The 27243-nt window shown below is 51.8% G+C and overlaps 2 protein-coding genes across 7 annotated transcripts in view; one reads left to right on the forward strand and one right to left on the reverse strand.

Annotated features, from left to right (window-relative positions):
• Positions 1-1569, forward strand: part of DTNBP1 (dystrobrevin binding protein 1) — a 173588-nt gene extending 172019 nt beyond the window's left edge. For all 3 annotated transcript variants that reach the window (XM_053603831.1, XM_053603832.1, XM_053603833.1), the window contains one exon: positions 1150-1569. In XM_053603831.1, the coding sequence (XP_053459806.1) occupies positions 1150-1394 (245 nt within the window). In that variant the 3' untranslated portion in view covers positions 1395-1569. The remainder of the gene's footprint in view (positions 1-1149) is intronic.
• Positions 1570-2184: 615 nt separating this feature from the next.
• Positions 2185-27243, reverse strand: part of JARID2 (jumonji and AT-rich interaction domain containing 2) — a 277560-nt gene continuing 252501 nt past the window's right edge. For all 4 annotated transcript variants that reach the window (XM_053603827.1, XM_053603829.1, XM_053603830.1 and 1 more), the window contains 12 exons: positions 24275-25295; positions 20640-21142; positions 17057-17149; positions 14924-15042; positions 14764-14834; positions 13849-13963; positions 11347-11452; positions 10370-10552; positions 9771-9901; positions 8757-8940; positions 7266-7373; positions 2185-4176 (listed from right to left, as the gene is read on the reverse strand). In XM_053603827.1, coding sequence (XP_053459802.1) covers positions 3994-4176; positions 7266-7373; positions 8757-8940; positions 9771-9901; positions 10370-10552; positions 11347-11452; positions 13849-13963; positions 14764-14834; positions 14924-15042; positions 17057-17149; positions 20640-21142; positions 24275-25295 — 2817 coding nt within the window. In that variant the 3' untranslated portion in view covers positions 2185-3993. The remainder of the gene's footprint in view (positions 4177-7265; positions 7374-8756; positions 8941-9770; positions 9902-10369; positions 10553-11346; positions 11453-13848; positions 13964-14763; positions 14835-14923; positions 15043-17056; positions 17150-20639; positions 21143-24274; positions 25296-27243) is intronic.

Here is a 27243-nt window from a genome sequence, read left to right on the forward strand (position 1 = left end):
TAAATTGAGCTGCAATAAACAGTCTAGTACAAGTGTCCTTATGATAAAAGGATTTTTTTCCTTCTGGGTAGATGCCCAGTAATGGGAGGTCTAGGTTGAGTAGAAAGCATTCTTAATTGTGTTTTACCTGCTTTTCCATCCCAGAAATTGAGTTGGGTTTTTAATCATGTTAAGGGGTAGGTGGGGTCGCATTTTGTACCTGGCATAAACATCTGTTTTTAACTCCTCCTCCTTCAGCACATATTTAGTGGAGTGCCTGCCCCGGGCACGGCTGTGCGGTGTGTTCAGCACTTGGCTTGTATTATAAAAAAATCTGTTGCAACCCTATGGCACTCATGCCTTTCCAAAATTCTGTTTCATGTCCATGTAGCAAATATTTACTGAGGCACCCGACCTACACTAGACCTATGCCTGGGCTCAGTACATTTAAAATTTCAGACCCATTCTTCTGGCTGGGTGAAGGCAAGCTCAGTCCTCCCGGCAGCACCGTGGCCATCTCCAGAAAGGTCTATCATTATCATGATTTCTACTTCCTCGCAACTTCTTCCGCAAATCTGGGATGTTATCCCAGGGAAGAGAGGGGCTTGGGTGCATTTGCCCCTGTCCTGAGGACAGAATACTGGAAAAAGGAATTAATGCTGCCCTTTCTTTCAGAGCCAAGAAGAGTTATAGAAATGGTGTCTTCACCTGCATAAAGAATTTTGACTCTGTCAACTTTAGTTCCCATGAAATTGGAGAACTGCTGAAAGGTCAATAATTTTGACTTTCTCTCTTAGCTTACCTAAATTACCTAAAAGGATAAAAAGAAATAATCTAGATTATCAAGGTTATAAGCACTGCTCCTCAAAGACAAGTAGCACATGCCCTCCGGCTGTTAAGCATACTGTTATGCTGGATTTTATAGTTTGAAATCATTCTCTTTCTGACACAGGTGGCTGACTTAGCTCAGGGACCTCTGGCGTCACTTAGCTCAGTCTCCCAGGGCAGTTCGTACAATGTGATGAGCCACCTGGTTCCAGACCCCACAGGAACCAAAACTGTTCACTTCTCTGATTCCAAGCATACTCAGACACTTGCCATCTGTGGCAACTCAAAACTGCAAGGCTTTTATGATGGGCTTTTTTTGTGTGTGTGTGCTTTATTTTGCAGGGCCTGAATCCAGTACCTGTCAGAATGAAATTACACTTCAGGTTCCAAATCCCTCAGAACTCCGAGCCACGCCGCCTTCCTCCCCCTCTACTTGCACCGACCCAGCCACGCAGGAGCCCAGTGCAGGTGGGGAGTCCCCCCTTGTTCAGTCTGATGAGGAGGAAGTCCAGGTGGACACTGCCCTAGCCACGTTACACACTAACAGAAAGGCCTCTCCAGGTGTGAGTGACGACAGCGATTCTTAAATAGGATGTTTGTATTCTCTGACTACATCCAAGTCAGCTTCAGCTGCGCACAGAATCCTGCCTGTAACGTTAGGTTGTTTGATGGAGGTTCTTGATTTTTTTATACAATTGCCAATAATGTGTGAGAAACTGATTGAAGAGCTAACAATAAAGTTTGAGGGCTTCAAACATTAAACAGAGTGCAGAGCTAGTTTATACAGACAGGCTACTGAACACACACATCCTTAAGGCCATGTAGCTCTTGACCCCACAGGGCGTGGTGAAGGGAATGGGGAGGGGCTGCCCAGGAGGCTGAGTAGGCTCCACAGCAGCTCAGGTCTGAGTAAGAGTGAACGACCCACCCTTCCACAAGGTAAAAACTGTAGTCGAGCTCAGCTCTGACAGCTGTCAGTTCATCAGTCCACAACTGACTCCTACTTTAATAGTGAGAACACACATTTGGGCCTAAAGGAACAGAAATAAGCCAAAAGCAATACCCTACTCTTAACTCTTGGACAAAACCTGGTCCCCAGAGATGTGTTCCCTTCACCACTCTTAACAGTCCAGTGAGAGTGAAGGAACAGTGTAGTGGGGCATCACTAGCACACAGGGCAGCTACATTCCAGGGCCACCAGCTGGGCCACGTGGAAACCACTTAGTTTGCTCAAAGGGGACTCAACCACCAGTAGAGGACAATCTCAAGTGAGTTGTTAGCTTCATGCCATGGCTGAAGGAAGTCTTCTCAGCCCTCTCTCCAGGGATCAGAAAAGAGCTTGTTTTATTAACTCATCTTCCACAAGACAGACAAAAGTCCAAAAAACTTTGTTTTTATTATTAAACCTTGTATTACAAACCTGAAAAGTAAACAAAAACTCGCAATAAACCACATGAAGTATTCCCTCCCAACAGAGGGGTGCAGAGCAGCGCTAATAAATTAAATGTCAAACTGTAAGCCAGAGGCAGAAGTTCACTGTCAAAAAGAGGGAAAAGTACACAGCAAGGCCATAAAAACCGGACAACCACATTGGAAAACACTTGACTCTGTTTATGTCATTGTTAAATATTCCAAAACAGTTCAGTCTTCTGCAACAACGACCAACAAAGTGGATCATAGGACGTTCCTGGCAGTCACCACTGGCAAGCTCAGTGCAATATGGGTAGCTACGGGATTGATGAAATCCAATTATGAAACAAAGAACAGCTTGTGAAAACAGTTTCCCTTTTTTATTCCACACATACTGTACACACAACCGGAGAAGGGCAACAGCTACTCCATTATTATTTTTTTGTTGTTGTTCAGTGATGTAAGCAGCACTTATAAATGTTACAAGAAAAACCCTGTAAGCATCCAATCCAACCGATGAAGAAACTGAAATGTAAGGCTTTTCTTCATCTTGTCTTCTCACCCCTCCCCACCCCTACCAAGAAAAAGGCTCAAGTATTTAAAACAATTTACAGGCATATGTACAAAAGGGATGGGATTCTTTTTTTTTTTCTTTTTTTCCTTTTGTTACAACATGAAGAGAAAAAATAGACAAGATGAGCGCAAATACATTTTTCACATTCAAAAAGAACTGCAGACCTCCTAGTGGCTCTAAATGTGATCATAAACGAGACAATTTAAAAAGAAAGATTAATGCTGACTTGTGAAGGTGTAAAACAAGAAGCAGTGAGATGAAGATGGAATGTTAGAAAGATTGCACGTTGATGACAAAGAAGCACTTAATGGCTTCAATCACTTTTTTTCCTTTTTTTTTTTTTTTCTTAAGGATGCTATTGAAGGGTTTTTTGATAAAGTAGCCAACAGCACCAAAAAATAACAGAATGGATTTCCTAATGAAATCAGGCACAGGTCTCCCTCACGTGACCCCTCCAAGGCCGGCGGTCGTCGTCTTCCTCCTTTCGCGCTTCTCCTTTTTCCTTAAACAGATGCATAGTGATGTGCTGGTAAAGAGAACCCACTCGCTCCAATCTCCTCGTTTTGCCTATGGTTAGGAAACAACGTCCGCCTTCAGCTGCCATAACCGCCCAAAGAAACAAAATGGGGGCTCTCCGGTTTTAAAAATTATAAACTCATCTTGCACATGACAGAAGAAAAGACAGCCAAAGCAAAGCCATTTCTTTTCAAGTTTTTTCCTCTGTGTGTTTGTGTGTGTGTGTCTCCTATCCCTTTTCCGATCTAGAAAAATCTGCTCACATGACTGATGGTTTTAAAATTTGTTCTCCAAACTTCACCCTCTTCAAAAATGGGTTTAAAAAGCCTTTTTTCCCCAACAGTTACAAAAAAACAAAAAAAAAAAACCCAAAAAACCAAAAACCTCAAAACAAAAAAGGCTTTTCTCAGCCATAGGGGCAATACAAATTAATACAGCCCCTCAAGGGTTTTCAAAACAGTGAATATAACGGCAGTTTCCAAAACCTGACTGCAGTATCTAGGTATTCTAAGTACAAAAAAAAGTTCAACAGTTTAATGCTAAAACAAAATTAGTTCTCTAAAACCAGAAGAAAATCTTCTTTAGAGCTAGTGCAAAGACAGCTTGTATCCTACAGCAAGTACTCCAAACTAGAATATAATAATTACAAAAAAATATATATAAATTGACCACGGGTGTTGGCATCTTCATGATGAGCTTGAAGCACTTCTGGATGAACCGGAGGCTGACAGCCGGGAAGGCGGCACGTCCACTGTCGCTCTTTTGCGGGGGCCTCTTTTTGGTGTGGGTTTACTGAGACAGTTCTCAATGCTGCCATTTTTACCAGATACTTTGCCACAGATCTGATTGACCAGACTGATAATTTGTTCCTGTTTGGGGGTGAAAGGAAGACATAGAATTAGTACACAAGAGAAGAGCACTGTCCCCAAGAATGACACAGGAGCCAAGTGTAAGGCAGAGCTGGAGGCGTGGCTGGGCAGGTGGTCACTGGGTCGCCTCCACCCCACCAAGTCCAAGATCACTGTGTTTGGCTCAAGATAGCTGAGACCGACTTTTACAGTATCCCAGGAGATTCTGAGGTGTAGCAGGGTAGAACAAACACTTCAGGAGCACGAGGGGCCCTGAAATGGGGACCTAAAATCCCCTAACTTCCATTTCTTCATGCCCACAATGAAGGAAGATGACAGCACTTCCCTGGAGGCTGAGGGCTAAAAAATTAAAACACTAAAGTCATAAATACTAGTATGTAATTCCCTAAAAACTGTAGCCAGCATAGGTTTTGATGCTGATTTGAGGTATACAGATTGCTTTCCCCATGCAGCCAGTTCTACGCTAATGCCGTACAGCAAAAGTGTGATCATTTTAGCCTCATGACCTCTTTGACCCAGGGTAGGGCTGAGGTGAGTAGAGCACCCACAAGGAGGCACTGAGCAGAAAGAAGCTGGGGGCCTTGGAGTTCCCTGGAGGTTAACACAAATACCCAAGCTCCTGGGTTCACCGCAGCTACCCAGACACAGAAATCATGTGACCTGGTCTTGCAAATAAAAGCACTGTTTGCAGCAAACAAAATAGGATCCGTATAATTCATTCAGAACCATTTATCTGTTAATATCAAAAATATATCTGTAATTTTACACAAGTCACATCATCCCATTTAAACAGAGAACCTGGGAAGTAGCAGGGAATCTGCATTTCATGAGCAGCTCTCTGGGCCAAGATGGCAGGACCACACAGACCCAGGCAAGGCTAGCAGCCAGCAGGGTCTTAAAAAGTGCTCAAGTGTCAGCTAAAGGCCCTCTGCCGCTCTCTGGAAAAGTGAGGGCAAGAAACAAAGTGACGGCCAGCTCTCATCACAAAGAAATGAGAAGTGCACTGGGAAGGGTGAGGGTCTCCCGTGTGTCAAACACCAATGGCACAGCTGTGTGAAGCACCTAAATAAACATGCTAATGAAGCATAAGAGTTGAGCATCTTTACTTGGGCAAAAGCCACCGCAACACAAGAACCAGCACGAGGACATAGTTCCCTCTCCTGCAGGCTGCATGCCATGTGCCCAGACCTGCTCTCCCACGCTGAGCTGGTGAAGGATAGCCCTCAGCCAGCCTGGGAGGGCCAGAGAACAAATGGCTAGGGGACCACAGGAGGCTCAGAGCCCTCAAGAACCCGAGCATGAGTGCAGCAGCTTCTGCCAAGGCAGAGAGGTTCCACATCCCTGGGTGCCATGCCTGAGGTGTGGGCAAGAACTAGGCAGTGCATGATGTTGAAGTGCCTGCGGCCTGAGAACCACTGGAGCTGCCAAGGCACAACCTGGCAGACTGTCCCACGTCAGTGGGCCCAGATGGGGTGGTCTGTCTGCTGGGTGAGCACAAGACCTTGTGGTAGTCTTACACGTTACAGAGTCCCCAATTTAAAAAGATGCACAGTTCAACTCAGCAGATGCCATGTCCGGAACTGAAGCTCACCACCGACAACACAGGAGCCTTCTGAAACCAATGACTGAGCATCAGCCCGGCACACCCTGCATGTCATTCTGTTTCTAGGATCTGGTCATAAACACCTAGCTGCAAAATGGGATGGTGGTGAAAACTGTAACCCATATTTTGTAGAGAAACTCAAAATCATCTTGAAGCCTCCTAGCACTGCTGGCTGCACCCTGCAAATTGCCGGAGAAATGTTCTTACTCATTTGTTAAGGATTTATTTTTAACCACATTCTGACATTTGCTGTTAAAGTAGAAAAGCAGGGCCAGCTAAGTGGTTGTTGCCATCACTGAACATGCTCTTTAAAAACAAAAAATATGCAAATAGGTCTCTCTCCAGCTTTGGACCCATGAGCTGAATCCCAGACACACCAGCCTCTTCCGGGGCATGCAGGTGTGCTCAGACGGATGCCACCTCCCCACCTTGTTTGGAAGGTAGAACCACTGGGATTTACAGAACTGGGTGCAGAACAGGAGGGAAGTGAAAGGCTCCCTGTGTCAGCTGAGGGCCCTGTGGGTAAAGAACAAGGGCCTGGTCCCACATGGGTGCCCTGCCTTGTGGGGTGCAGGCTGGGGGAGCTTCCAGAGCCTCCCTTTTGGCCTTGTCTACTGCAGACTTCCTACTGTAAGTGGCCAGCAGGCCCGCCAAGCACCTGTGCTGTGGGGGGCACATCCGGGTGGTAGAGACCAGGAACCTACTGCATGTAGGGCAGGCAGCCACCCGGTGGGCTCTGCTCTAAAGGGCAGCAGTGCAGCCACTGGAAGAGCAGGGGGGAGGTGGGAAGGGCCTTGGCCTCTGCAAGAACCTGGCTCTTAAATCCACAAGCTGACCCTGCCTGGGAACCCTAGTCCTTCTAGGATCCTAACAAGGGGCCTGACTAGGTTCAGAGACTGAGAGGAAGATGCCTGATGAGAGGGAGAAACACAGTGCTGCCACAAGACCCCAAACTTCCTAGGAATGAGCCCCGGGGGAGGGTGGGGGGGACCCACAGCTAATGCCTGTCCCTGAGGCCAAGGTCAGCAAACCTCCTGACTGCCCCTAGGCATACAGCTTCACTGTGGCTGTTCCCCACATAAAGCCTTGCTGCTGTCACAGAGGGACAGAAAGCCTTGCCTGCCACTCTGCCATGCCTCCCAGGGGGCACCTTGGGCTCAGGGAGCAGTTCTGCTGAGAGAAGGGCATCTGGCAGAAGGCTCTGTGAAGAAAAACAGAATGAAACCAAGTTTCTACTGGTAAAAGAATTCCTACATCTACAGTTCCTGGATTTCTCAGGTCAGACTGAGACCTGGCACATACTGAACACAAGCTGACGCTACCCACGTCTTTGATCTTGAGACAAAAAGCCACATTCCCGTCAGGGCTGGCTGGCTCTGTCAGTCCATAGCACACTCAGCACTGTGCGGCCAAGCTCAGCCTGGCCGCTGGGCACAGAACCGCCAGGGCCCCTCCGAGGCACACGTGGCCCACAGCAGGGACTGACCTCATCATAGCGATACATCAACTTCAGCCCTCGACAGGACTTCTGTTTCTCCACATGGCGCAGAGCACACTCCAGGCAGAACACGACGTTTTCATTCTCCTGTACCACCTGCAAGGAGAACAGCACACCTGAGGGTCAGGAGGAGACTCCAGATAGCTGTCGTGACCAGGGACAGTGGGGAGAGGTCTGGGGACAGAGCAGGGCAGGCCTCACCCAACACCTATCCCTCAAGCCAAGGAGCTTCCGGGGCTGCAAACACTGGAAATGGAGTAAGAAACCAAAATAAACCAACAACCCAGAACAGGGACTCCAACCAGGAAAGCAAATGACTGAGTTATAGCTAAGGGTGGCCCCCAAGTCCCCCGCCCCCCTCCAATTCCAGCTGCAGTTTCCTGGGAGAGGTGCCAATCACTGAGGGACTGCTATGATGTGATGGACAGGGGTGCTTGCTTGGCTTGAGTTCTGAGAGCTCCTGGGATTCTGGTTGAAAACTACCTTGGCCAGAGGGAGGTGCAGGAATGGACATGGAACATGGGAGAAGAGCAGCAGCACAGGGACACACCCTGGACATTCGCTGACTGCTGATGTGACCCAGATAGGCCCCTTGCACTAACCCCAGGCTCCCTGAGCTCCCAGCTGTCATCTCCTCCTTCATAGCTTCAAAGACCATCTGGCTCATCTGGGAGCAGCTGTCATCCCTCTCTCTGCAGGGAGTCAGGAATGTGGCAGAACTTGGTACACAGGACAGGGAGTCAGCCCTGGACCTCAGTCCTGATGCATCATGGACCAGCAGGGTGGTGTGGAAGCACTCGCCACTCTGGTCTGTGTTGCTCATTGCGTGAGGAATGGTGGTGCCTCCTGTCCTAGCTAGGTGCCCCCATCTTGAATGATGCCCAGGTGGACAGAGAGAAGGGCACAGGAATGTGTTATAATTAACTCTCAGGCTAGGTCAGGAAGATGGACATGAGGACGTGGGCTGGGACATAAGGAGACCCTCCAGGACACTGTAGGGACAAAGCAGAGAGGGAAAGTCACTGTACTTTGGAGGGACAAGAAGGCAACAGGACAAAGCCTGCAACAGGCTGATGTGGACGTGCCTGAAAAGCAGCGCCGGTGGCAGACGAGATGAGGAGGAACGTTTTAACCAAGGACAGAATCCAGGGCCTTCGGGGGCTAGGAGACCAGCCACACAGTTGAGCAGAACCAGGATGCAGAGGACAGAAGTGAGGGGCAGAGACTGTGGGCTTGGGTCTTAGGAGGGACAGACAGTAGGTAGCAGGGGTATTCAAAGCAAGGCAGTGAAGGAGGCCAGCTGCTCCACACACACAGGCGCAGGGCAAGAGAGAAGCTGCAGGACCAAGGGCAGCAAGGGCCAGGCCGGGCCCAACCAGGCACCTGCCTCTACTGAGATCCTCCAGCAGGCTGAAAGGAGGGGACCCACAGCAGGCCTCCTGGGCTGACGGGGCCCGAAGATCGAGGGGCAGGGCTCACCATGGACAGGTAGCACAAGTGCTGGCAGATCTGACACCTCCGCTCTGAGGTCTCTAGCTGCAGCCACTTTCGAGGCTTTTTCTTCCCATCTGCCGCCGTGCTGCTGCCGTCGTGGCTACCATAGCGCGCGGAGGAGTGGAGGCCAGCCTCAAACAGCTGCCTGCGCTGCCGCAGCTCCGTATCCCTGCCAGACACAACCGGGAGCCGGCCTTCAGCAGGGAGGACACGCTGCCCACCCACACGGCCCAGCTTTGCCAGCTCATGGACACAGAAGCATCAGGTCGAGCGGCAGAGGCATGTTAAAGCTACACAAGGCTTCTCCTTTTGTTACAAGCCAAGGACAGATTTAACACACCATTTGTATCATGATCATCATCAAAGATGTGACCAATGTGTTCTGTGCATCAGCACTCCTAAGTGACATGGCAGGGAGACGTCCCTATGAGACATGGTAGTGTCTGCTTCAGACTTTAAGAGCACTGCCCACCCTGAGAACGGAAGTAAGGTGACTGCTGGCCACACAAGCTGCCCAGACATGGTCTCTGTCTCTCAACCACACACACACCGTGGGGGCTGCACCGTGGGCTGTTCTCCTGACACTGTCCCCGCTCTGGGGTGCAGAGCCAGGCCCTGATGTAGCTGGGCACCATTTCCTGCCATGAGGTGGTCTCACTGGTTAAATACAGCTAGAACCAGCCAGCCAGGAGACCGAGAGCCCACCAGCGTTCACTTCCGCAAAGAGGAGTTACCGCTTGGCACTGCACATCTTACATCAGGAAATTCTGACTCCAAACATCGAGCACAGAGAAGAGGAGAAATTTTGTAAAAAGCGCCATACCCCAAAAGTCTTCACCCATCTGGGAAAGCACCAAGTGGGCTTGCAGCTGTGAGGGGACCCACCACTGCAGGCAGGGGTTTGTGTGCTCACTTGTCCCACCCGGGGGCAGGGGCTGAAAGACCCAGCTCTCTGGCCTCTGCCCTGAGGGATTTCTCGGAACCCGGAGTCTGTGTTACCTGAGCTCATCCAGAAGGGATGAGATGGTGCTGAGAGTGGGGCCATTCTCCTTCTTCGCCTCTGCTTGTGCAATCTGGTAGAGCAACTTCTCCATGGAGAAGGGCTTGGCTATGTGGCGGCGCTTCATTTCCTGAAAGAGGAGCCGGACCCCCTTAGAGCGGGTCTGCACCCCTGGGCAATCGTCAAGGCTTTTCTCAGCAGAGGGGCCAGCAGGCAATCTCAACTTCCAAATTTTGAATTGCATTTGGGTTAAAAGCTATTGAAAATTGCACAGTTACCTGTGAGAAAGGCACCACATACTAGTAAAAGCCACAGCACTTTGCTGGTGGTCACACTTATTAACTGTGGGGACTTCCTGCCCACTTACTCCAGGTGTCCACCTTCAGCACCTTCAGCGCCATCTCCCCAACAGTACAGGCGCTCAGTCAGAAATGGACCTCAATCTTTCATAAACAAACTCTAACCTTTCTGTCCCAGAAAAACCTTTCAACCACATCTTAAGGATTTCAGAGACATATTCCAAAAGGAACCCCATCTGCAGACATGTGCACACCCAGCAGGCCCTGGGCAGTGCGGTGGGAGAGGGCTGGTTGCTTACCTTGGCAGTCTCAAAGCCCATGCTCGTCCACTGGGTGGTAGCGAAGTGCACGGTTTCTGAGACGCTGTAGCCACAGCATACTTTGGACACAAAGGACCCTGGGAAGCAGACGACGAACTGGCCACTCTGCTGCACGGTCCTGTGCACCTTTATCCCCTCTTTAGACAGCACCTCCGGGGAGATCTGGGGAGACAGTGCCAGGCTGAGGCATGCCCCCCTCCCTCTCTGTAAAGCACTACCGAAGAGGCCTACTCTCAAGGAGATAGACATTTTGTTTTCCTGCAGAAAATAAAAAGTACTGACTTCTAAAATGAGGAGGGGGAGGGGTTCCAAATACACACTGGCCCAAGTGGTGATCACACGTGACCCCACAACCCTTCCTGTCCCCATGCTGGGAATGCCAGGGGCCTGGAATGGGACAAATGTATACAACCAGGAAGCTGCTAGGCTGGTCTCCACAGCCCTGTGGACCACAGGGATAACAGGCTGGGACCAGGAAGGGGCTACTGCTCTCTTCTGAGATGGATGGAGGGCCCAAGATAGACTAGGCAGGGCCCAGCTGGCCAGAAGACAGCTCAGGGCAATGACACACAGGAAGATAGCAGCCCCGTGGCTTTCTGAAAACAGGGTAGGAAGACTGTGCTGACTCCTGTCCATAGTCCCATCTCCAGGTGCCCCGCACAACAGCCAGAGTGCCAACTCTCAATGCAGGTCCCCTGCATCAAGCCACAAGCAAGCACAGACAGCAGCAAAGACCACCAAGCACAGCACCCGGTGGAAACCTGATTTGGCTTTTATGCCAGAGCACCTTCCATTTCTGGAGCCCTAAAGACTGGTTTTGGTTTGTCTGTCCTCTTTGCCTTGAGAACAAGTCAGTTAAGAGGGTGACGTTATACAACAACTACAGCATTCCCCTCAGCAGGAGTCCCCGGGAGGTCCTGCAGCCCCCACGTGGGGATGAGGCCACAAGGACATACCATGACGTTGCTCTCCAGCATCTGCAGCCCTGGTGTTCCATTGGCCTGCAGCAGGGTGTGGACCACGTCCTCCAGCTTGTTCTCCTCCTCAGCAGGAATGCAATACCTGGGTGGTGGGGACATGAGGGGCAGATGCAGAGGCTTGACTCGGCCCCATGTGCTGGCCTTCTCCATCTCCCCCAGCAACATGGGCACACGAGCAGCAGGACCCCACCCTGGCAGACAGGGAACTGGTCTGGCCTGGCCAGGGGCCTGGCGCTGTCACTGCTGGCTCCTGCCCACTTCCCACAGCAGCGGCACTGCTTCCGCCCAGTACACAGCCAGACCACAGCATACCCATGAGTGAGATGCTCGTAGTTATGCAGATCTGACCCACACACTGAGCCAAAGAGCCTTCAAACCAAAAACAGATGTCCGCAAACCACTATAAATCAAAACCAGACATGCTGCAGACTCCGTGAGCCTCTGGTGAAGAAGGGCCTTATCTGCCTGCCCCATCCCTAGGCCAGCATCACACCCTCTGAGACAGAAACCACCACAGGACAAGGATTTGTTCATGCAATGGATTCACAGCCACCTCAGTCCTCTGGCGAGGGAAGGTGAGACCAGACCCCATTGTCCCAACACAGGCAGAGAAGAACCTGAGACCTCGCACACATGGGCTCAGGACTGACCCTCCCAGGGGACACCGGCCTTGCATCCCACAGAGTTAGTTAGTTGCCAGAACCCAGCCCCCCAGTGCTAGGCACACAGAGTGGCCTGACAGGGTCAGCAGGCAGCACTGGGACCCTGGAGGTGGGAGTGGACGGGACCTGCCAGGACTCAGGCTGCCAAAGGTAACAAAGCCATCCCTGCCAGGAAAAACAATGAGGCGGCCTTCACTGGTCACTCCCCACAGCTCCCTCCACCCTCTACGCGGGGAAGGCAGCCTTCCCCGCGGTGTCTGTGATGAAAACATTTTGCTTTGAGGCCAAATCCTGGTTTCAGTTGCTGAGTGAAGGCAATAGCCACATTTAAGTATTTTTTTTTTTTTTTATAAATGCTTAAGCTCCTTGAATGCCAACATACTGTTACTGATTTGCAATTTAAACACACGGTTCCTAACCTAAATCACATGTTTTAAGAAAAACCACACACCATAAAGTCCTGTGATCATATCCCTGCCTCTTCTTGATTTCCCATCAGTCGAGTTCCAGGACTGAGTCTTCAAAAAGCCCCCAGGTTCTTGTGTTTTCCTACCTGTGACTCCACATTAAGCCATTAAAAAAGACAACAACAAAAACCACACTAGCCACTTCCTATCAACTTCCTCAGAGGAAAAGACCAAGGCCACAGGTCACACACCTGGGTGGTGGCAAGGAGCAGCACCAGCCGTCCCCCGAACCTGTTGACCAGTCATGCTTGGGCCCACATGCCCCAGCCCGGGCCCCAAGTCTCACCAAAGGACAAACCCAGGACGGCAACAAGCACCATCCAGCATACAGACCTGCTGGTGCTGCACACACACCCACAGCACAGCGCACTACAAGAGCGGCAACCGGCTCCAGGAGGGAGAATGACAAGTCCTAGACTTTAGTTAGAGTGCTTAATCACCCCAGCAGGATGGTGCACTGGGTGAGCGTGGGACGGTGCAATGCCTGCAGACTAGCAGACGACAAGACGTGATTACTGGCAGTCATTTCCCATCTGCCGCTGCAAACAAAGACACCAAGGAGACCGGCCTCTGTCAGGACTGGTTACAGCCGACAGGGTCATGGGCGGGGCTGTCGCACAACAGCGCGCCAGGAGACCAAGTGGGACATGCAACACGATCATCTCCACAGGGGGGACCAGACTACTCAGCGAGACTCACAGCCGACAGGGCCACAGGCTGGGACGACGCACAACGCCATGCCACGAGACAGAGTGGGGGACACACACACACACGCGCGCGCATCTCCACAGAGGGGCCCGGATTGCTCAGTGACACCACGCCCTGCATGCCACTGACAGATGAGGAGACACTGGCTTGAGAAAGATGCTGACAACCACCATTCACGAGATGCCACAGTGAGCACAGTCTATATTCAGCTGCTGGGCTAAGACTGATGACAGGTTTACTAGGGCGAGTCAATTTCATGTGGCTTTTTTACTGCTGTTTCTTATCCCCAGTATGAAAGTAACTCCTGGAAATCAACAAAAATATCCCAGGAGAAAAAAAAAAAACAAACAAAAACGTAAATAGGCTATTCACAAAAGGAACAAAATTAGATGACTAAACATAAAAAGAGATCTGCTCATCATTTGAGAAAAGTAAAATACCCTCCACCACCTCAGAGTCTTCAGAGGCAAGAAATCCCAGTCCGAGAGCCCAGTGCAGGGAGCACAGGACAAACCCGAACACACAAACGCAGGTTTGTGAATATCTCCGCCATCTGCACCTGGATGGGAGGTTGCCGGTCCCACTGAACAGCTATCAGGTCTCCACAGACCTCCCAACCCCCGGCGTGGCGGAGCACTCACCAAATGCAGTCAGCACCAGTGTGTAAGTAGTCAATATATGGAAGGTGATTTTGGTCTCGAGACCAGCATGAGGTAGAAAAGACCATGCCGATGTTCAGCCAGGGAATAGTCACTCCTAAAACACAAAGAGCATTTTCAAGCTTGGCAATGACATCTCAAAGGAACAGTCATTGAAAATTACTTTCTTCTCCCAAAACAAGAAGAAAAACAAACAAGATCCAAACCTAGTAAGTAGACATTATTTTTGTTCTTTCCCATTATACAGAAAGAAGTGAAACCAAGGATGTGGACATTGTTTTTTTGAAACAGACATAAAGGAACAACACCTCAGGGAGTGTGTGAGATGGGCAGCAGGAAGCTGACCACCAGGAATGTTATCAGTGACACCCCAGGCCACAGTTCCCTCAGAACTGTTCTCCAATGAGGGTAGGAGGCAGGAAGAGCGAAGGGGCCCCTGGCCTGGTGAGTGGAGCACAGGGTTCTCTGGCTCCCGTCTGAAATGGGTCTTTCATGACAGGTTCTGTCATGCCTCCCAGGGGCCGGCCCTCCCAGGGAATGCAAACTCCACAACCCTTGGCTTCCCCTAACCTGCAAAGTATGTGTCACTCAGGCCGACTGACTGCCTTAAGAATTTAGGATTTCTGCTTGCAGCAGCCTAAGGGACTTTAGCTGTGAAAGCACCAACTTCAAGGTTCAAAGTTGGCCACTAAGCTTCTGCCCTGTTCTAGACTTTGCAATGTGGTTCTCTTTCCTACATCATTATTGACTTAATCAATTACGATCTTTTACCTCTTTTTTCTAAAAGTGTTCAAGGTACATACTCTATACTTGAAGACCCAGCCCCCTTCCAGGCAACACTGAGAAGGGATTTCCCAGCTCTGGTTCTCAGCGGGCAGACACCCGCAGTCAGCTTACCAGGCACAGCACCGAGGTGACGCAGGATGGACCCTGTGTTATTGGGGAGGACGGTGAGGTTCCATCCATGCCTGCAGAGGGAAGGGCAAGGGGCATCACAGAGTGGCAGAAGAAGCACGTTGTCCAGCCCCCAGAACATGCAGAGCGAGCCCCACTTTACCTTGAAAAGGGCTCCGATTTTCCCACTGGGAATCCGCTGCCATGAGTGTTGGTGTCCACCTTGCCGCAGTGCACAGCCACGTGGCAGTCCTTCTCTTCCACTAACCTCCAGTACTCTTGCTGTGGGGCAAAGGAAAGGGCCAGTCAGCACGTTTGAGGGCCTGAGCCACAGAGCACAGGCAACCTAATGATGCTGGGACACCAATGCCCACTCCAGGAGCCCGTCAGAACCGACACCGTGCTGCCAGGGTTTTACACGCTACCTCCAAAAAAAGGCTAATTAGAAAAACACCTCTGTGAAGCACATCACCTTCTCTTATCTTGAAAATCTCTTTAGGCTGGAACCACATTTAAGGGAGAAGCTGTACAAGTCAGCTCACAGCGGTGCTGCCAACTGTCAATGCAGGTTTCCACACCAAGAGGGGACCAGGCTGGGTGTCAAATGACAACAAATGAAGAATGAATCCACCATCATTAACACCATGGATTCCTGAAACAGATGTGCTCGAACAGAGGAATGAAGCAAGAGTCTAGGGGACATTGATCCTAGTCCCTGACACTGCCACCTGTTTGCTGAGACTGGTGTGCTCTGGAGCATCAGTAAAGACAAGGGCAGGGGAGCAAGGGATCCTGTAAGTGTGGCCAACCCAAGTTGCTGTCCACCAGCCAAGAGAAAGGCCCAGCCTTTCTGGGAAGACACAGAGCACAGAAGCTAAGCAGCCCTGGACTGAAATTTGAATTTTAGCAAATCTTCCGTGTTTAAATATTTGTGCTACTGCTAGAGCAGAATCCAGACTTTCAATGGGAATTCATTCCTGAATAGGAAAACAATGAACTAACCTTTTTTATGGCTTCAGGAGACTCCTACATAAGGACAGGGGCTGCACAGTGGAGGGCTCCTTTTTCTGAGCCCCAGAAACTCAAGCTTCCGCCACCTGACATCTCTACCACAAATGCCACACGCGCCCTGGAAACAGCCACAACAGCCACACTCGTACTGAAAGGAGGATTCCGTTGACACCATGGCTGATGGAAAGCGAGGTGGTGGCTGCTGGGTGCAGTAGCCACAGCTACTGTAGGGGCCATGGGGCAAAGCCAGGAGGAGGCCATAGCACAGTGTCAACAGCTGCACCCAGAGTACAGAGCTGAGACACAGCAGCAGAAACCAGAGTCCTTACATCGGGCTCCCCAAACCAGAAAGCAGCCTTGAGTTCCAGGCTGGATGTCCTGGGCTTTTGACAGTTACCATCAGGAGATGTGGCACCATGTGCCACCCACACAGGGGCACAGCTATCCCTGGTCTGAGCAGTCCAAGTCCCACCTGCAAGAGACCTGGGCAGCACAGGATGGCTGAAGCCCCTCGTGCTCAGCCGGTATACAAGGGACAAACCCACCCTGGACTTTAAAGAGTGGCATTTATCATTAAGGAAAAGTGACCTGAAACCTTTCACAGGCCACAGGATGAGGCCCCAGTCAGCAAAGACCCCCTTCCCACTCCCTGGCCAGCAGCTGCCCCTCATCCAGCAACCAGGTTTTGTCTCTGTTCCTTTACACAACCATGGGCCACTGAGAGCGCAGCGACGTCAGCAGCCAGAGGTTCACACGGACACAGCCAGGCACTGGCCGAGGGAAGGGAAACAGACAGAGCCGGTCTCCATCCTGCAGCGCCTCGCACAAAAACTCCCCCTAATTGGTCTGGGCACAGAAGTGCTCACTGTCTTCCCCGCCTCGTGCTAACTGAAAGGAGAAGAGCTGGCAGAAACACAAAAATGGCAACCTGCCAATCCCATTAAATAAAAAATAGGAGAGAAGAAAAAGCACAACTGTGGTTTCAGGGGATTCCAAACATTCTCTTGCGTAACAGACACATGGAGGCCGGGCGGACAGCCAGAACCCACCCCCAGACGCAGCATCGCACCACCTTCATCACAGTGTTTTTGGCTTTTGAGCAAGTTCAGATGAACCTAAGTTACAACTCTGGCTGCCCCCAGCACATGCTCCACCCGGAGGACAAATGTAGCCCCATCTGAGTCCTTCTGGCAACTCAGGGATCAGGTGGGACAGGGCTCCCCCGACTCCCCACGACCCCAGCTCCACCATCACAGGAAGCAGCAGCAGGGTCACCCTCACTCACCTCAATTTCAGCTGGTGCGGGCTCCTTGCTGAAACACATGTTCATGATATTTCTTGCTGTTCGATAAAAAGTCGTTAGAGAAACAGACCTTCCCTGAAAACAAACAAAAATAGAAGAGTAAGCTTAAAGAAACAAAATTGAGCCCTAACCTCAAATTAGTCCACACACCTGTCGTGGGCCTCTGCCCAAGGCTGTGGGCCACTTTGTGCCTGAGTTAATGACAAGCAGAGAAGGCAGAGAATCCCGAGCGTGGAGCAGGCACAGTGTTTCACGCCTGTAATCCCAGCATTCTGGGATTACAATCCATCCATGCCAAGGTGGATGGATTGCTTGAGCTCATGAGTTCGAGACCAGCCTATGCAAAAAAGCAAGCCCCATGTCTACTAAAAAGAGTAAAACTGAGGCAAGAGGTTCGCTTGAGCCCGAGTTGGAGGTTGCTGTGAACTATGACGCCACAACACTCTACCCAGGGCGACGGCTTGAGACTCTCTCAAAAAAAAAAAGAACCCACAGCGCAAGGAAGGGGAGAAAGGCAACTCCACCAAACACTCCCACCATGAGAGGCATCCTGGCCTGTTACATGCCAGAAGCAGAGAGCCATTTCCGTTTATTTTATTGTTTCTTTGAGACAGTCTCCCTCAGTCACCCTGGGTACAGTGCTGTGACATCATACATAGCTCACAGTAACCTCAAACTCCTGGGCTCAAGCATTCCTCTTGTCTCAGCCTCCCGAGTAGCTCAGACTTCAGGCACCTGCTACAATGCCCAGCTAGTTTTTCTATTTTTAGTAGAGATGGGGTCTTGCTGTTGCTCAGACTGTTCTCAAACTGCTGAGCTCAACCAGTGCACCCATGTCGGCCTCCCAGAGTGCTGAGATTACAGGCGTGGGCTACTGCATCCGGCTCCAAGGCCCTTGTTTAGAAAGCATCCGGTGCTTCCGTCAGACCCTCAGGAGGTTTCTCAAGGAGTGAAGGACAAAGCTTGTGAAGAAACTAACAGCAACTATGACCCAACGGGACTCATGCCCAGGGCCCCCCAGGCCTGCAAGCCCTGAAAGATAGAAACTAGGTGACTTCTACACCCAGAGTTCTCATCACAGGAAACCCGGCCAGTGAGCAATTACTCTGAAGGTGCAACCAGGTCACTCATTTGCCACAGAAGCCACCCACTGCACCCCATCATCTCTCTCATCCATGCCTCTGTCACCCTGTTTCCAATAACATTAATGTGCTCTGCTTGCTCTGAGAGAATAGCCAACAGTGTCATCTGGAATCCCTAGTTGGCTCCTGTGTGGTTTGTTTCCCAGAGGCTGCTCCTCCTGGACGCTCGCCTGCCCTTGGCTCACCAGGCCCATTTATCCCTTGAGTCCAGAAACATGGACTGAACACCTAATGGTACCACACCTAATTCTAGGGGCTGCACAATAGTGCACAAAGCAGACCAAACCTCTGGCCTCTAGGAGCTTCTGTTCAGTCTGGAGAGCCAAGCCATAAGGTGCGGGAAAAGCTTCCCTCATGAGAGCCCCCATGGGAAGCAGCAGGCTAGAACAGGCCCACAAGTCCAGCAGCCGGCACAGAGCTGCTGCCTCCTGGCTTCTCTCCCACAGCGTAAGGACTAGACAGGGCTCTGATGGTAAGAAAACATCCCACACAGCTCTAAGCCTCTCGACATTCTGTCTGCTGCATAATAACCAACTACAAAGAGGGACTTAAGTTTGCAGTGGTCAGAGGTGATGAGGACACCAGCACACAGAATAAACACAGGGTCTGGTGGCCACAGACAGCCATACACTCCCTGCAGGTACACAGGGGCCACCAAGCATCACCTTGCTGGGCTCCTATCAATCCCATCAATTTGTGCAATGAAATCCAGCAATACCCTTGATAGGACACTTCAAAACAAACACAAAAACAAAAAAATCTCCCTACTCAGATCTAGCAGATGCTTACAGAATTGGCCCCTTTACATAAAAAGTAACAAATAGCAACACCAAGTTTCACAAATTGGCTATTCAGTAACAGGATTTAATAACTGGCTGTAGTGAGGAAGACTCTCACCAAAGGGGCCCCAGAGTGTATTCAGAGCCCAGATCCCTGGGCCACCTTTGGTCTCCAGATGAAAATATTTCAGAAATCAAATACCAGGAGGCCATTTACAGCAGTCCTGTGAGCCCCATGCCCTGGCTCCCCCAGGCAGCGCTGGGTGGTAGGGATGGAGAAACCCGCTTTGGGTCTAAGACCAGAAACACTCACAGGCAAACAGGGAGCTCCTTCCAGAAAAGCAAAGCCTAGGAGAGAATTTGAAGTACAAAGTGGGTTCAACAGGAGGTGGGACTGCTGGCCCTGGCCAGAAAGGAAACAGACAGCAAATCCAGGGGACATATCAGACTCTTGCTCCATTTGTTTCTAAAGCCATGTGACGGAATCAGTAGCCGGCATCATCTCAACTACAGGGACAAGCCAGAGCCTGCAAAAGGCAGCCACGGGCCCTGGGAGCACACGTGGGCCAAGGCGGTAACAGGCATAAAGCATCGTCCGGATGCACCTCGGGATCATCAGGCCAGCAGCGGCTTGCTGGGCTGACACCTCCCACCCAGTCAATCCAGAACTGGGGCCACGGGGGCATGGCTGTGCTGAGCAACTCGGCAGAGACCTCAGTGTGGCCATCAGAGCCGGCTCTGCCAGCCAGACCCAGGTACCCTGCTCCCCAATGTCCCCCGGCAGACCAGGGGGCCCTGTGCCTTCAGGAGGGCAGCAGGGGGCTGCGGAGGAGGGCGAGTGACACAGCCTAGCTACTAGGGAGGAACACATCTGCTCAGGCTGACTGGTGCTACAAGACCTGGCAGAACCGGGGAAAGTAGTGCTGTGTTTCAATTTGCTGGTCTCTCCCTGCCTACCCCCACAGCATGTTCATGGGCAGATCTGTGTTGATGGCTTTATCAGGACGCCTCTCTGAGAAAGGAGCTGGCCTTGCTGGGCTGACAGGCAGGAAGCCGAGCAGATGGAGTAAAGGAGAGAGAGCAAGTGCTTGGAGCCCACGGAGGGTCTGGGGCAACTCGCGTGCACCAGACGAGATGGGGGCACTCGAGGAGTGGCAGGGAGAGAGCAAACACACCTCCTGCTCACTCCATCTTCATCCCTGTCACCAAGAACACGTGTGCGTGCATATGTGTATACGCACACGCCATGCAAAGAAAAGGAAGCCCAGGCCCAGACAGGCACAAATGGACTAATGGTGTCATCCTGGAGCAGGTGGCCCCCAACTCACTCTCAATGCCCCTTTCCACCATGTGACTTGCTATGTCACGTTATGACAAAGTACATTCCTCCTTGATCTTAGGACTTCCCCACTCTCCAAAACCTCCTGTCCACAAATTTCATAATAAATTTGTTTGTTCTAAGTTGCCTGGTCTGTGGTATTCTGCCGCAGCAGTATGAGACATAAAGACACCCTCCCCCTGCACAGTGGCCAGCCCCCGTCACCCCATCGGGAGGCGGGAGCGGACCCATCTCCTGTACGAACCGTACCACACATCCCCATCCCCCAGGAGCCAGAGCTATGCAGAGCGTGGTGAGGCCCCTACCTTGTATATGCACTTGTGGAAGTCATTGAGGACACCTTTGTCCTCCTCCTCCTCCTTGACCACTTCCTTTTCCTGAGCGAAGAGTCGCCGCCGGCCCGTCTTGAGCTGGGCCTGGCCCATCTCCTTGAGCTTGCTGCGGAAGCCATTCCTGGGGGCCACGCCGTGGATGAGCCCGTTCTTGGGCTCGAAGCGTGGCAGGGGGTGGAACTTGTGGTGGTCGTTCTCCGTGTGGCCCTCCAGCGGCCCCTTGCGCTTCTCCAGGATCTCCTTCTCCATCAGCACCTCCTTCTCCAGCCGCCGGTGCTCCTCGGGGGACAGGGAGTCATAGGAGAGCAGGTACTGGCAGTAGGCCTCCTGCAGCTTGGCCAGCCGGTCCTGGGCCGTTTTGGGGATGCGCAGCATGTCTGCTAGTTTGTTCCATTTTTTGAGGTCAGTCACTTGCTGCATGCCGCCCATCTCGTTAATCAGCCGGAAAAAGCAGGCCAGGTCGAGCTCACAGCCTCCTGGACGGTGAGGGGCAAAAACACAGAACACGCTTGGTGAAGGAGGGCAGCGACAAGACCTTCCTCCCTGGACCTACAGTTCCCAAACACCTGCTACATGCCAGGACTCTGCCAGGCCCCAGGGCCAGAGCAGCAAACAGCAGTCATGGAGAGCAGATGTCACACAGCGATGGGTCACGGCCAAGTTCTATGAAGATAAAAGTGGAAGGGGGCTGCCATATTAGGGGGGTGGTCAGGGAAGGCGTTGGGGGCTTGACTGCAAGGAGGGAGAGCTGGCTGTGTGGACAAGGGAGGAATATTGCCAAGTGACACATACTAGTGCAGCCCGTTCTCACATATCTGGGTGCAGGTGCAATGAGAAGTAAACCCCTGGTTGAACCCACACCCCAGCATCACGTGCAACAGCTCTGCTGTCGGAAATCATAGATGCACAACACTTGCTACCAATTCTCAAGCCCCTTCTCAGCCTCTCTCACATGGAATTTATCTTCATTCTCACTGGATTGCAGGGCACAGGACAACATCTGCATGAGGGCACAGGGCAATCCATCTGCCCCTCAGCCCTTCCTTCACCATCCAGAAAGGCAGCACATCTCAGAAGGACACACAAGCTGCTTCCCTTGATCAAATCACAGAGCAGCACAAATGTACACTGGACAATATTTTTTAAAGTATATACAGTAACTCCATCTAGATGGGAACGGGAAAAAAACTTCCTTGGCCAATAAAGGGGAATTCTTCCAAAATAATCATTAACAAAAATGTACATGAGCAAAGTAAAAATTAGGAAAATTCTAAATCTTTGGGAAGTAGGGACAGATTTGTACCAAATATAAAAGTAAAAGCTGGCATGCCTCTGGCTCGAGTCTCCAGCCTGAGCCCAGCGTTACAGCACATAGCAGGCTGGGCCCTGCAGATACCTGGCATCTTGGGACCCACCAGGTAAGTCCTAGCCCCCAAAGTACAGTAGTCTGAATTTCACATGTTCCGCTTGGTGAATGGTGGATTATGACTGTGGACCACAGTAAAGAAACTGCTCTCCACTCAGTACATGCCTCCTACACTGTCAGTCACCAATGGGACTCAAGGGATCTCGCAATCAAGAGCTCTTCCCCTGAGGGCTGGTAGCACACTGTATGTTATAGACGTGAACGATGAAATCAGTGCCAAAGTGGCTCAGAATCGGGTAAAACTGGAAGGAAGTCAGTACTGTGTTTGTCTGTAGGCAAATCATCAGAATCACAGTTCCCGAAAATTACAGTGTCCGTGAAAAATTTCCTCATGGAATCCTCACCACTGCAATCAGGCCCCCCACCCCCAACCAGCAGAGCCCCCAGGGTGCACAGACACAGAAGGCAACCCCACCTGGAGGATTTGGACAAACTACTTCATAGCCATTATTATGTCCCCTCCCCTGCTGAGGGCCGATTGGGCACCAGACCAGGTCAGACCCCTCAGACAGACTGGTAGAAGGCCCGGGCTTGCGGGTGGTGGCAAAGAACACACCACAGTAAGGGGCTGCGTGAAGGGTCAAGGTCAAAAGAAAAGCCTACTCTGCGCCAGGCAAGGTAGCAATCTGGGAGGCTGAGCTGGGAGATCGCCTTAGCTCAGGAGTTTGAGACCTCACTGACAAGAGCAAGACCCCGGGTGCCTATAGTCCTAGCTGCTCAGGAGGGTGAGGCAAAGAGGATCAGTCAAATCTAGGAGTTTGAGGTTGCTGTGAGCTATGACTCCATGGCACCCTATGGAGGGTGACACAGTGAGATTCCATCTGGAAAAAAAAAAAAAAGGAAAGCCTGCTCTGAACAGAAGGTAGCAGCTGTCACCTGTGGCCATGGGGGGATGTCATGTTTCCCTTTTAGGTCTCCATAGCTGTCAGGACTCAGCAAGGTCCCATCTCCCAACCTGGGCTATCGGGTGGCCCCAGTGCTCCCGGGGCCTGGGGACAGGCTCATGCACAGGCGCACACACATGGGTGGATGCACCCTCACCCCCTCCTACCCCATGGGCCCACGACTACAGACCACAAACCAAATTAAGTGATTTTCACTCACACATTAGCCCTGGCAGGCCCCTGCTAAGAAGAATAATGAAACCTCCATCTTGCAACAGAGCTCATCTTGCTGCCATTTCTTGACACTTAACGCATTACTACACATCTCCCTGTATCCTTTCACAGGTGTAGAGCTGAGTGGGGGGCTGTACACCTGACCCAGCCGCGCCCTGCTCCACAGAGCACAGGGCATCTCCTTCTTGTCCTGCATCCTCCAATGAGAGGAGATGGGAAGGACAACCATAGGAACACAGAGACAGGCCTAGCCAAGGACCCACCGGGGTGGTGATGTGCACGTTCACCGACAGATTCACCAGGGCAAGTTTTGCAGTTGTCCCGGCCAGAGCTGCATCTGATCCCTTGACACTAGAAACTGAAGCTCAAGGAAAAGGGAAGTGGAAGGAGAGACGAGGATCAGAAGGATGGAAAAAATGGCCTGACGTCTAAGAAAGGGTGATGGGCTTAATGGTGACCCTTGCCCCAAAACTTATATGGTGAAGCCTCACCACAGCACCTCAGGACATGCATGTGTTTACTCAGAGCAGGGTCTTTGAAGAGATGACTGAGTTAAAATGAGACCATCAGGACACCTTATAAGGTGTCCTTACAAAAGGAGAGATCGGGGGACACACACCACCTGCGGGGAAGACCATGTGAGGACACAGGGAGAAAACAGCCACCTGCTAGTCATGGGGAGAGGCCGCAGGAGAAACAACCCTGCCTGAAGAACTTCTATGGTTCAAGCAGGCAGATGGTGGCACTTCATCACGGCAGCCCTCCCAGTCCCCCCAGACCTGCCACTTATTCCAGCAATGGCAGGCAGCAGGTTACAGGGGCTTAGAACAGAGAGGGTACCACCCCAGATCTAAGGCCCCACCCCCAAGGCTCCTCCCACCACTCACACCCAGAGCCTTGGGAGGAGGGCTTACCGAGGGCACTGAGCATGGTGAGTGGGCGTCTCAAGGTGGGGGGAATTGGAGCTTCCCCAAGGGAATGTGCAGGAAACCGCAGGGGCCTGGTGGTAAAGGAGGCTCGCCCTCCCCGTCCCCCAGGGGGCCTCTCCCCTCCAGAGACCTCACCTATGAGTGGGAGCTCGTCCATGGTGATGCCCTGAGATCTGAGGTGCTTCTTGATGCAGGCCAGCCGCTGCACGTTGGGGCCCCAGCGTCGGCCCAGCTTGTGGATGTGCTGAATCTGCGTGACAAAACGCATCTCATCGTTGAGCTTGCACTCGGGTCGCCAGTCCGGAGGAGGGATCACCCTGCACATCCCGAACTTCTCCACCTGAGCGCGGACCGACTCGATGTAGATGAGCGGGTCATGAAACTCCTTGGCAGAGGGCCTGAGGACGGGGATCTCGTCCATGGCCGCCCACCCGGTCTTGCCACCACCCTTCTCGGCCTTGGCCGAGTCGTGCGGCTTGTGCAAGGACTCCGGTTGCGAGGTAGAACGATTTTCACAGGAGGCGCCGTCCGCCTTGCCGTGTGCTTGTCTGCCTGGCGTGCTCTTCCCGGCTGTGGCCCGCTTTGGCCGGTTCCTCTCCAAACTTCGCTCGGGCACTTCCTTCTTCAAGTGTCCATTCAACAGAGCTTTCTCAGCTGGGGCCTTCTTGCCGGGGCTGTCGGCAGGGCCAGCCGCCCCTTTCATTTTCTTGGGGGGTGACTGCGGCTTTTCCGCCTGGTGTGCCTCTTCCAGTCTCCTCTTGGAGTTCCGCAGACCCTCCCGCAGCTGCCGCCCCCCCACCTCCTTAGTGCATGACTTTGGGTTCAACCTGCCACTGACCTTGAGGCCATTGACGGCGGGCCCGGTGGACTTGGACGCCCCCCCGAGGGATAGCACCTGTTTGCGGGTTTTTGCATTGCTACTTTCAGTTTTCCCTGAGATTGTGTGGTTGACGGCGGAACTGGGCTTGTGGTGAGTGGGTTTGGTTTCCTTGACCAGTTCTCTCTTGGCTTTGGTGTATGTGACAGCCCCCTTAGTCACCGTGGCCGTGTACTTCACAGTTTTGGATGGTGAAGGTCTGACTTCGCGCATCTTTTTGCCACTGGCCGCACCTGCACCCAGAGATGACATTCGAGTGACTCCATTTACCTTAGACACCTAAGAGGCAGCAGAAACAGAAGAGGGGACAGTGTTAGTACCTGCTAAAACAGTGAGTGGCCCACACGTAACAAAGAGCCATACACCACTCGCGTTAAGAAAGGAATTGGGGATTCCAGCAATGGGAAACAAAATACATGTCCAAGAATTAAAATGTGATGTTTAGTTTCAGAAACTTTGCACAACAATACAACTGCACAAAAATATGCAGTCTGCACCAGGTGCCCCCCCAAGCAGGGTTTCCTGGGTGTGTTTTCACATTTGTTCCCGTGGTTCTTCCAGAAAACGTGACGTTTCACAATGAGTCCCTCGCCACATGCCCCACATCACAGGTCTTAGTTTACAACACAGAAATCCCGTTCATTTGGGGAAACTCACACATACCCTGTTCCAGGAAAAGCTGAGTTTGCTAATCTCTTGTGATCTCAATAGCAGCACGACCTGCCCACAGAGTCAAAAACTCTATGTGGCTAAAAATAGAAAGAAAACAAAACTACCATGGAAGGAAAAGCACAACACTCCTGTGGTTTGGCTGCGAGTCACCAGCCAGGCTCAGGGGCGTGGCTGCCACCTGCCAGCAGCTGCCCTGGAGGCCGCCCTCTTAGAGACCGAGCCCTGAGAGAGGAGCCTCTCCGCGTGGAAGAGGGAGGCCCGGTCGTCTTCTGCACTCCGGGTTCCTGTTATCCTACCCTTCCCAGATGTCCATGTGAGCCAGGCACACACAGCAGCCTCTCTGTGCTGGCTGTCTTACTGCTTGGATACCACAGGTATTCTGTGACACACAAATACTGGACAGGACAGGGAATGATGCAGGTGGACAGCAGGGACACACAACCCTCCAAGAAGAAATGACAAAGGGGCTGTAACAGGCTATAGTGTGGCTGGCTTGCTGGTTACCAAGGAGATGTCTTCACAACTCCGCTGCAACCTGAGTGGCCTTTGACGTGTCACTTAACCTCATGGGCATCACTTTTCATCTAAGAGATCAATTTAAACTCAGGGATTCCAGGGTTTTATGACTACCACCAACTCGAAATGAGACAGCCTAAAAATCACACAATTACTGAGGAACACGGAACAGAAAGAGCCCCAAAGAGAAGGTGCTGGGTGGAGGCAGCTTGCCCTTCTGGTCAGGGAAGTTGACCACACGCACCCAAGTGTGCCGCTGAGTAACACCAGGAGGCTGCGAAGCCAGTTTTCACCACTAGGGGGAGGCCCCGGCCCTAGAAGACCCGGTCTGAGCTTTGGTGACCTCTGCACGCACTGACTCCAGCACCTGGCCCAGGACTAAACACAGTTTGCCTAAATGGGGGTGGCGCTTCGGGGGGACTCAAACTCTCCCATAGGCATCCAAACCAGAGGTTCTCAGAATCCCACAGGGGCCCTGTCAAAACAGATGACTGTGCCCCAGCACTGGATTCAGAGACGGGACAGGGTCAAGGTATGTACGGTTCTAATGTGGTCCCAGGTGATGCTGTGCTTGTCTGGGGACTATATGTTGAGAACCACTGATCCAAGTCTCAGGAGAAGTTTACAAAAACAGAAAAGTGTAAGAAACCACCAAGACTCGTATCTCTGTATATGCAGCCTATTATGTGTGGTCCAATCAAACCCACAAATTCTTAGTAGGACATTAAACTCTCACGGGCTAGCCCAGGGCACTTGCTGGCCAGCAGCCTTGGAGTTGGAAGTAAGAAAAAGTCCACCTCCCACAACAGGTTCTTAGGCCCACAGGAGAAGCTGAAGGCAAGGCTGAGGAATGTACTCTGGTTCCCAAACCACTAACAGGGAGAGAGTCTGCAATAAGTAATGGGGAACGGGGTGGCACCTGTGGCTCAGTGAGTAGGGCGGCGGCCCCATATGCTGAGGGTGGCGGGTTCAAACCCGGCCCCGGCCAAACTGCAACAACAACAAAAAAAATAGCCGGGCGTTAGGCTGAGGCAAGAGA

Source organism: Nycticebus coucang, chromosome 9 (assembly GCF_027406575.1).
Source record: "Nycticebus coucang isolate mNycCou1 chromosome 9, mNycCou1.pri, whole genome shotgun sequence".
Classification (NCBI taxonomy): domain Eukaryota; kingdom Metazoa; phylum Chordata; class Mammalia; order Primates; family Lorisidae; genus Nycticebus; species Nycticebus coucang.